This window comes from Triticum aestivum, chromosome 5A (assembly GCF_018294505.1).
Source record: "Triticum aestivum cultivar Chinese Spring chromosome 5A, IWGSC CS RefSeq v2.1, whole genome shotgun sequence".
Classification (NCBI taxonomy): domain Eukaryota; kingdom Viridiplantae; phylum Streptophyta; class Magnoliopsida; order Poales; family Poaceae; genus Triticum; species Triticum aestivum.
This window is the reverse complement of record NC_057806.1, coordinates 620,955,604-620,966,060: the sequence shown is the minus strand read 5'-3', so window position 1 is coordinate 620,966,060 and position 10,457 is coordinate 620,955,604. Positions and strand designations below refer to the sequence as shown.

At 46.2% G+C, this 10,457-nt stretch overlaps 2 protein-coding genes across 2 annotated transcripts; one reads left to right on the top strand and one right to left on the bottom strand.

Moving 5' to 3' along the window:
* Nucleotides 1-1,629: 1,629 nt before the first annotated feature.
* Nucleotides 1,630-3,200, top strand: LOC123108015 (leucine-rich repeat extensin-like protein 6). The gene is made up of 2 exons (XM_044529886.1): nt 1,630-2,322; nt 2,438-3,200. Exons 1-2 carry the CDS (start codon nt 1,811-1,813, stop codon nt 3,048-3,050), a joined length of 1,125 nt encoding a protein of 374 aa, XP_044385821.1. The 5' UTR covers nt 1,630-1,810; the 3' UTR covers nt 3,051-3,200.
* Nucleotides 3,201-6,861: 3,661 nt separating this feature from the next.
* Nucleotides 6,862-9,231, bottom strand: LOC123105385 (pentatricopeptide repeat-containing protein At2g02980, chloroplastic). Its single transcript, XM_044527441.1, has one exon. It carries the CDS (start codon nt 9,167-9,169, stop codon nt 7,358-7,360), a length of 1,812 nt encoding a protein of 603 aa, XP_044383376.1. The 5' UTR covers nt 9,170-9,231; the 3' UTR covers nt 6,862-7,357.
* Nucleotides 9,232-10,457: the final 1,226 nt, after the last annotated feature.

The window sequence follows — 10,457 nt, the reverse complement described above, 5'->3', positions numbered from 1 at the left end:
CACAATTAGGATGTGATTAACTAATGGAGATGGTTGCATTACGACATCAGTCACCATCCAGAACAGAGATTCTCATGCAGGCCAATCTATTAGTATATGCATGCTACCCTGCATCAACAGACAGGGGTGCTGTTTTTTCAGCCATGGATATATTCCCTGCGATTTATGGTTCCTGCTAGTAGATATTCTCTTTGTTTGGGTTTCTATTATAATTTTGTGGTGATTCTTTGTTTACGTTTCGATCGAGCCGTGATAGCTACCGGACGACGGTTTTCAGTTCGTGGTGTTAGAAAACTGCAGACGGGCCTGAGGTGACCTCACCACCACTAAACTACGATGATTCCCATAGTTTCAGTACAACAACTACGGTTCCTACTCTCTCGGTAGACTTTCTGGTTCACTGGTTGCTCGTGATGAAAGACGAAGGGGGTATCCAGCTGTCCTTAACAAGAGTTTGAACATTAAGCTGAATACGGATAATCTTGCACTGTCAAATGTCAACCATCCTCAAATCCTGTCGAATTCGGACGAACCCAAATGTCAATGGAAGAAGTAGAAGAATTTGTCCTAGCTAGGGTGGAACAAAAGATGCTTTTCATCACAGGAAAAAAGGTTAGGATAACAGATATTATATGCCTATCAGAAGTAGTAGACTCCTAACAGTAGCTTCAAATGATGACCACCGGCACCGAATAGTGAATGCAAGACGAAAAGGCCAACAAAGTTGCGCCTCTGCACTATGGCAAACAGGAAGAATCGATCGTCAACATTCGTGCAGGCCACACATAATTTCGGTGGTTTGTGCTGATTGGGTGGCGAAAGCATATTATACATAAGCACAAGAGCCAAAGAAGATTCGATAAAAAGGCCGACAAACACGGGGAATAACCAGAGCCAAAGGCATATCTCTCTTTCTCGCATGTTAAGTTAAAGGAAAGGATCATGTGTAGAGTAGTACAGTATAAAACTAATACTTTGCCGGGGCAGGTCATCATTTGATCCAGCACTAAAAGAACATGATTAGCACACATAATCAAGACCGGCGAGATAGATAGATAGATAGATAGATAGATATATCAACATCATTGCAAGGAAATGGCGTTGTGAATGGGTGAGGATTTCCATTAACAAACACGATGCAACCGTGCGAGATAAATAAGAATCTAAATCAGAAGGCAAGTTGGGGCCAGAAGTGAGCGCAGTTAATGAATGAAGCTAAGCAATAGAAGACAGAGAGTTTTAAAGGAAATGCAAAACTTCATAAAGACAAGGCATCTTACTATGTGCACTAATTTCATCACCAATAACAGATGCATAATACTTTATGTGTGTGCTCTGTTGGTGCCACTAACTCTGAAGAACACCGTCAGTGGGATTTTGTCACTGAGTGCAGGCATCAGTCAGTCTTTGACCGTGTCCTCAGGGCCAAGGAGTCGAACACAAAGGCACACGACAGCCAAAAGTCAATTTGCTAGGCAGGAAAAAAGACGGACGATCACCCATCACCCACTCCGCCAAAATCCGCAGTATGAACAAAATCGCGTCGCGAAAACGAAAACGAAGCGGTCAACCGAAGCTTTAGTTTTGGATGCGCGCCAATGATACCCGGACATCATCATTAAACAAAGAGAGATAGAGAGAGAGAAAGAAAGCGGACATGAACAAACGATGCACTCGCCGCCAACGAACACCCAAGGAATAATAAGAGGAGCAAGGCGCCGGCCGGCTATATAAGCCGAATTGAACGCACGGCAGGACATATGCTACAACACAAACCCCAAGAAAAGAAGCAGCAGACATTCCATTACCTATGGCGATGATGGGGTCGACGGCGGCGGTGCTCCTGGCGCTGGTGGTCGTGGCGTCGCCGCTGCTGCTGGCGGCGTCGCAGCCGGTGGGGGCGCCGCCCGCGGCGCCGGCGACCAACAACTCGCGGCTGGAGAAGGCGTACGTGGCGCTGCAGGCGCTGAAGAAGGCCATCACGGACGACCCCAAGAACCTGACCAAGAACTGGTGCGGCCCCGACGTGTGCAGCTACTACGGCGTCTACTGCGCGACGGCGCCCGACGATCCCTGCGCGCGCACCGTGGCCTCCGTGGACCTCAATCACGGCGACCTGGCCGGCACGCTGCCGGAGGAGCTGGGCCTGCTCTCCGACCTCGCCGTCTTCCACCTCAACTCCAACCGCTTCTGCGGCGCGCTGCCCGACGCCCTCCGCTCCCTCCACCTCCTCCACGAGATCGACGTCAGCAACAACCAGCTCACCGGCAACTTCCCCTCCCAGTTCCTCTGCCTCCCCAACGTCCAGTACGTCGACATCAGGTACGCACGCATCATCATCATCATCATCATCATCATCATCTGTACCTCCGGTCCTGCGCCGCACTTCACAGAGGTTTAACAACTGGCTGTCTGTCTGTCCATGGCGTCTCTCAAGGTTTAACAACTTCTGCGGCGAGGTGCCGGCGGCCATCTTCGAGAAGAAGATCGATGCGCTCTTCATCAACAACAACAACTTCGAGTTCACGCTGCCGGCCAACTTCAGCAGCTCCACGGCGTCGGTGATCGTGCTGGCCAACCTGCCGCGGGTCGGGGGGTGCCTGCCCAGCAGCATCGGCGACATGGCCGGGACGCTCAACGAGCTGATCCTCCTCAACAGCGGCATCTCCTCCTGCATCCCGCCGGAGATCGGCAAGCTGGACAAGCTCACCGTGCTCGACCTCAGCTCCAACGGCATCGTCGGCAAGCTGCCCGACACCATCGGCAATATGCATGCCCTCGAGCAGCTCAACGTCGCCAACAACATGCTTGCCGGCGAGATCCCCGAGAGCATCTGCGCGCTGCCAAACCTCAAGAACTTCACCTACTCCCACAACTTCTTCTGCGGCGAGCCGCACCGGTGCCTGGAGGTGCCCCACATCGACGACCGGCAGAACTGCATCGCAGGTCGCCCCGACCAGCGGCCCGGCGAGCAGTGCATCGAGTTCCTCCACCGGCCGCCGGCCCAGTGTGCCGCGCACGGGCAATCGTCGCCACCGCCGATGTACTGATACGTGGCAGACGGCAATACTGCAATTTGTAACTGTTTGCTGCCTTTGTGCCGTGAGAAAGGATAAAAATGTACACATTTGGTATATACTGTAATCTTTATTTTTCGGAAACAAGAAATAACAATGGATTGATAGATTTGCGTTACAGAACTCAACTGAAAGGCAAAGAATCATTTCAGTGTTCTTTACCTGTTCCTTCCTCGTTTCAAGAAACAATTGTTTAACAGTCTACTAGTCCTGCATAATCATATGGCAATAATGCGCTAATTTGGCGGTGTGGCTTCTGCAAAAACTTGGTGTAGTTATTAGTTGGATCGATCTGGGATGGAGTTAGTTGAGGGGCCATGCTATGTCAGAATTCAGTTCAGAATTAGTTGTTAGGACTTAGGACCACTGCTAAAAGTGGGAAAAGAGGGAGCCTATCACTGTTTTTCTCTGTAAAGGTTTAAAAGACGACTCTTCGGCTAAACTAAATAACCCAAAGTGTTAAACATATGAACCCTGGGGATTTATAAAAAGCACATAATATCATGCCATCTGGCAGCTCGGATATCAAACCCTGCCAAAGAGCTCCATTTCAAAAGGATATGGATGTCCTTGTCGAAAAAGGAAGCTACAAAAACAGAGGACGGAGCAAGTAATGGGAAAAAACATAGACAATAAAGTAAGTAAGATTCTAGCTAGGGTACCACCAAATTATGAACAGTAATGGCACAAACGCAATTGATAACGATTGGTCAGAGAAGAATTAATAAAAAGCGAGTACCCGTTCATGGATTCCAGCTGCAAAGAGGGGTTTCTTTTACTCGTTGGTTGATCAACTCAAAGGGCAAGAAGCTTCTTCTACCCTTCATCTTTGCTGGCTCCAGGCAGGCCGGGGTTCCTTTCCGCAATCCACTCGAACAAGACGGCTTCATGGTTTCACCCAACCCATGTGAATTTTGCCGCTTGACCTTGTCACACACAGCAGCACAGTAAGCTCAGACAACTGAAAGATTACGGTGTACTGTTTCAAAGTCTAAGTATATAATACAGTATGTCAACTAATTTTCAGAGACGGGCAACAGCGACGGTAACTGTTTGTATGGTGGCAAGAACATGTATGATACGACTGAAGAACATAGCCACAAGAAATCGAAATAAAACACATGAAACTTAGTGGCCGTGCAGCATGGCATAACTGACCTTTTCATCATTGATGGGTTGAGTTAATGACAAGCTGGCGTATGTTAACGAGGCAAATACTCAACATATTTGCAGATAATGGAAGAGGAAAAAGAAAATGTGGCTATGGATATGACTAAACCAGCTGTTGGACCAAGTAAAACATGCAACTTGCCCTAGAATAATCGATAAAGAAAGATGATGGCGTTCTTACCTCGTTATTTAAGTAACCGCTCATGAAGGTGCAGACAAAGTTATGTGATAATCAAATCCACCAAGATAGTAGGTAACCTAATGCATTGTCATGTTCATACGGCAAGGTCAGTCTATCAAGTTAAATGAAGCACGGCAATCTAAACATATCTCAGGATGTATAAATGGTGGCTGATTTGGCAAGCATTCATTTCAGTCATCTAAACAATGTGGTTTGCTACCCTATTTATGACATAACATCGAAATGATGATGCCGAAGACCGAACTGATACACTATTCTATGCTGGTAGCAGGAACATGGGGTCTGAGATCTAATTCAGTTATGACTATTCTTAGACATGTACTGGTAGGCGATGCCACGAGTTTTATTAGGACAGCACATGCAAGAAAGAGATGTATGACCAACCTGAACCTTAAAAGCACAGTATATGATGAAGTGTTGATTTCATTCAGTAGAAGATTAGGTTTACCAAAAAGTTTTGCATATGTCCTAATCTCCTATGAGTTATAATGAGAACAAAAAAAAAATCACAAAGTCCCCTTCCCAGAAATGTTACAGACACAATGAATTCAACCTTGGGATGTGAGTGTAACAGTGATACTATAGAAGCAGACTACAGACCATGCTCCAGTTTCACCTGAATAGTACAAGGGGAACCAATCAACTCATGCAATACCAACTTACATAGCAAATGTTGCCAGTAAATCAGGTAAAAAAAATCTAGCATCATACAGAGATAAAGATATACAGATGGTCTGATGGTCCTACCGGACATGTCATCAAGATTAGTTGAATCTGCATTGCAGTCAGAATCTTGCAACATTTTAACCTCCAATGCTGGAATGGAGCAGCCAGACTATTTCAAATTTCAATGCCAATTAACTAAGGTAATGTTGACTAGACACATTTATATGTGTTTTCGGTGTCATGACACCATCTTCCGTGGAATGAACAGAGCCCATGTGACTCTGCTTTACAGCTTATTTGCGCTATCCACATTTTTCTAACAATTTGGGCTATTGAGGATCGAAGGCTCAATCATATTGTAGAAACAACCACTTATTCACAACCTGAGGCTTCATGTTGCTTTTGTCAGGCTGATGACCTTCCAGTTCGAGGGGCAGAGTTGTGTACCAAACAACTATTAGTATTTTCCTTTCCTTGGAAACATTTTAACATTTCGACTACTATTATCTGATAATTATCCCATGTAAGATATGATCTAACTCCACAGCAGGGCACGGTGCTGATCTGCAGTGCTAGCATGGATCTGGTCAGTTGGAGAAAATCATCGGGCTAATCTGTAGAATACATAGCAACTTTATTCATAAAATAAAGTGACAAAACATCTGTTTTCCTCTCTTTCCATGTGCAACAGTAATAGTGCTGACAACAAAATAAGATTAACAACATTTTAAGGTCCAGATGGCATTGTTTTATCATTATACATCGGGGAAGATATGAACCTCAGAAAACTGAGTGAAACAATCATGAAATGAACAAACTAACACCATCAGAATCACCTGTTTGGGCTTATGGGCTTGACATAATATGTGAGTAATATGAAAAGAAGATGGCAGGAAACGATTTTAAGTTGCTGTTGTGCATTATCAAGTGGGGATGTGAAAATGGTAAATAACTAAAAATGAGAGGGGTGTCAATTAACTGACAAGTTTGCAAGGTATATGCAAAATGCATTGAGTTCAGGTATTCAGTCTTTACAGAATTTGGAGAAAAGGTGTCCCTGAACCCATACCCCATACCAACTAGCTGCATTTGCAGTAAGACTTCAAAATATCAAAGAAATGTACTTATAGTTAAAAAAATGGGGAATTGCATTCAACAACAACAACAAAGCCTTTAGTTAAAGTTGGGGTAAGCTAGAGCTGAAACCCATAAAGATCTCGAAACCAACTCATGGTTCTGGCACGTGGATAGCTACTTCCATGCAATCCTGTCCATGGCTAGTTCTTTGGTGATGGGGAATTGCATTCAGGACAGACCCAGTGCATAGAAGCTCCCACACAAGGTGGGGTCTGGGGAGGGATTATAGGAACCTAGTCTTACCCCTGCAAAGTGCAATGCAGAGAGGCTGGTTCGAACCCAGGACCTCTTGGCACAAGTGGGGAGGACTTCACCACTGCGCCAGGCCTGCCCTCATGGGGAATTGCATTCAATGAATAATAAATCAGGTGACCATAGTATGATCGTCGAATTAACTAAACAGGGTTTTCAAGTTAAAAATTAAGATTTATAAAGAAACAAAATGCAACTAGAAACATTATTTTTCAACACCACAAGTGTTATACATCTTTCTGTTGAGAAAAGGAAATAAACAGTTCGGTACAACCAAGTTCAAGCTCCATCGAAACAGTATATCAGAACAAATAGAACAAAAAGGAAAAGAAAAGAAAATGTCAGGACTGTTACAGCTAATAGAGAATTATAACTGCATACAGACTCCCATGTTAGCAATCAATTACATTCATGCTAAGAAGTAGTACTGCAATCTGCCAATAGACTCCTATATTAGCTCACAACCTCACAGTATGATGCACATGTCAACTCCCTATCAAATAGGTTCCATCTTCTCATAGAATTTTCTTTAGAATATTTACAAGAATGTAGGAGGTTGTCTGCATACACTAATGCTATACCTATAAGGTTGTAACAGATAGTAATGCTCTGCAAGGATCATGGTAAAACATGCAACTCAGGCCATCAGGAAGTTATGGTATTTGGCACGGGTATGACTAAACAGTACATGTCCAGTAACAAACTTTGGGTTAGTTCTTATTGTTCAGTGCCATCAGTATTTGAAAATACTCTTCAATTGTCAGTTAGTTTGGCATGCATATAGAAGTTGACCGTACCTGAATGGACACAACAGAGATAGAGCATCGTGAAACAAAAATTGTGTTCCTAAAATCTACCAGTAGTCTCCACAAGAGCAGACCCCATCCTCAAAGTGGTGGAAACGATTTAGATCTCTGAGTATGATCCGCCTATTAAAGAGCATAGAGACAAGCTTTGCCATCGAATGACAATCTGGACATACACGAAGGTTCTTGACAACACGGAGAGTAGTTCCTGGAGATGTGTTTAAAAGCCCGAAAGAAATCGCCAGCTTCTCACTATGGTATCTTAGGCTTGTGGCCTTCTCCTCCTCACCCATTTGAACATGGAAGACCTGAGACGTATTAGGGACATAACCAACAAGTTTGAGCTGCTCAATCACTTCATCAACCATTCGGCATGCATCTTGTGATTGTGGGTGTCTTCCATCTCCTGCGAAGAACTCATGAACCCTGTTATCTATCTCAATTGAGCTACAGCCAGGCACCTTTACCGCCCCCTTTTCATTCATCAGCTTCCTTACCCTGTTCATCTCTTCCCATTCCCCAGTGTTGGCGCACAAATTCGAGAATATTACATAGTCACCACCATGAGTATCATCCAGCTCGAGAATCCTCTCAAAGACACGTTTTCCAAGATCAACAGCTCCATGGCTTCCACAGGCAGAAAGCAACGTCCTCCATAAGATGGCGGTGGGCTTTATCGGCAGTTCATCAATGAACTGGTAAGCCTTTTCAAGCTGACCTGATCGGGCTAGCAAATCAGTCACGCAACCATAGTGCTTTATCCCAGGAACTATACCATACTCTCTCATGCTGTCGAAGTATTGTAGCCCTTCGCTCACCATGCCAGAATGGCTACAGGCATAGAGCACGCCTAGGAATGTGACCGCATCAGGCTTTATCCCTTGCTTCTTCATCTCTTCGAACAGTGAAATGGCCTCCCTGCCGTAGCTGTGGTTAGCATACGCCACGATCATCACGGACCAAGCTTGCCTATCCCTTGATTCCATCCCCTGGAACACATCAATGGCATCCTCCAAGCTCCCGCACTTCCCATACATGTCGATCAGCGCAGTGTTGACCTTCACAAGAGAGTCAAGCCCTGCCTTCCTGACATACTCGTGGATCCACCTCCCCAGCTCCAGTGCTCCCAGCAGCGCGCACGCCGAGAGCACACTGGTCACCGTGATGGACGTCGGCTTGAGCCCCTTGGCCTGCATCTCCCGGAACAGCACCAGCGCCTCCCCGGGCCGGCTGCTCCTGACGGCGGCGGTGATCATCGCGTTGTACGAGACCACACAGTCCCCGTCCGGCACCCTGCCGAACATCACGTGGGCGGACCGCGCGTCCCCGCACTCGGCGTACATGTTGATCAGCGTGGGCAGGACGTACTCGTGGTCCGCGGCGCCGGTCTTGACGGCCACGCCGTGCGCCTGCCGGCCCTCCTCCCCGGCCCGCGCGGCCGCGCACGCCTTGAGCAGCGACACGAACGTGTACGTGTCCGGCGCCACGCCCTCCTCCAGCATCCGCACGAACACCCGCGCCGCCTCCTCGGCGGCGCCGTCGGCCGAGCGCGCGTACCCACGCAGCAGCGTGTTGTACCAGACGACGTCCCCGGGGCTGGGGATTCTGTCGAACACCTGGCGTGCGTACTCGAGGTGCGCCGGGGCCGCGCCCTGCTCGGTGCAGAGCGTGAGGAGCCTGGTGACGAGGGCCGGGTGCGCGCCGAGGCCGGACTTGACGGCGGCGGCGTGGAGCTGGGCGAGCGCCCGGAGGCTCGTGCAGTGCGGGAGGTGGGGGAGGAGCGGGTGGTGCGACGGCGGGCTCTTGGATTTGGCGGGAAGGAGAGGGGTGGGCGTGGCGGTTAGAGGCGAGGACGACATGGCCGTCGTGCAATGCTGCCTATCCTCTGGCTGCGAGTGGGTCGTCTCACTCTCCACCTCGTCGCCCGGAGAAGATTACATCACACGGCGTCGGATGCTTTGCGGGTTGGGCTTACATGTGGGCCCATCGTGTCAGAGACCATTTAAATGTAAAAGAAAATTATACTGTATACGAGTATTTGTTTCGCAAAACCTTTTTTCGGTTTTCTTTTGTGTTCCGTAAGTTTTGATAAATAAGCGTATAGTTTTTGTGCTTTATTACTCTTTTGTTTTTGAGTTGCTGATAAAGACCACATGAAAAGGTGACTGTGTAGATAAAAAAATTATCAATATCTTGTTTTTACAACATTTTTACGGTGAATAGTTCTACTCCTCACATGATTCTGAAAATACGAGTCTAGAGAAATGTATTTGGATGAAAACTTCATTGTCTATTCCGGTTGTCACCTTCGAAACGATGTTTTTTTGGGCACCGCACTTGCCCATGTCCTCGGCGATCTCCAACAAAAGATATGGAGTTTACCTTGTAATCCCAATCCATTCGTCAAAAGATATGGAGGCTTTTTTATATGAAAGAAAAAGAAAGTCATATTTTTGCATTAAAAAACAACTATATTTATGGAGTTTTTGTGTTTTATAATAAAAAGAGCAAAAGTATAGAGTTTTATGTTATACTGCTCATTTTGTTTTCAAGATGCTAATAATGGCCACACGGAAAAAAAGTTTGTATAGATCAAGGAATATAAATGTCTAGTTTTTTACATGAATTTTGCAGCAAGTAATTGTATCCCCACATGACATTGAAAACTATGAGTCCAATATAAATGTGTTTGAGTTACGACTCTATTGTCTAATTGAGTTGTCACCCACAAAATGGCATTTTCTTAGCACCACACTTACCATCCTTAATTATCTCTTATTGAGCACCGCTATCACTCATTCATGTCTCTGCACCGACGAGGGGGGAGGCGTTCACCTTCATCACCAACCTATCACCACCGCCTTAATGATCTCCAACAAAGATGTGGATTTTACATTGTAATAATCCCAACCCATCCACCAAGCGCAAGGCAATGAGGCGTCTCTTCAGAGGCTTCTCTACTTTCCTCTTCGGGTTAGCTTTTATTATTATCATTACTATATCAGTACTTTATGCGTAGACTTTTGCCGCCTAAATCTTCCATTTAGTTGCTTGTGGCACCCTTAAATTTTCTACAAATGTTGGCGTGATAATCATCCGAGAATAGTAGGTGTTCTTGGTGGAGAAAGGGGTCACATCGGTGGGAAG

Bases quoted from the DNA above. Each gene is read 5' to 3' on its own strand.
- LOC123108015 (XM_044529886.1), top strand. From the start codon at position 1,811: ATGGCGATGATGGGGTCGACGGCGGCGGTGCTCCTGGCGCTGGTGGTC. The intron at 2,323-2,437 runs GTACGCACGCAT...GCGTCTCTCAAG, and splicing joins GTCCAGTACGTCGACATCAG to GTTTAACAACTTCTGCGGCG.
- LOC123105385 (XM_044527441.1), bottom strand. From the start codon at position 9,169: ATGTCGTCCTCGCCTCTAACCGCCACGCCCACCCCTCTCCTTCCCGCC.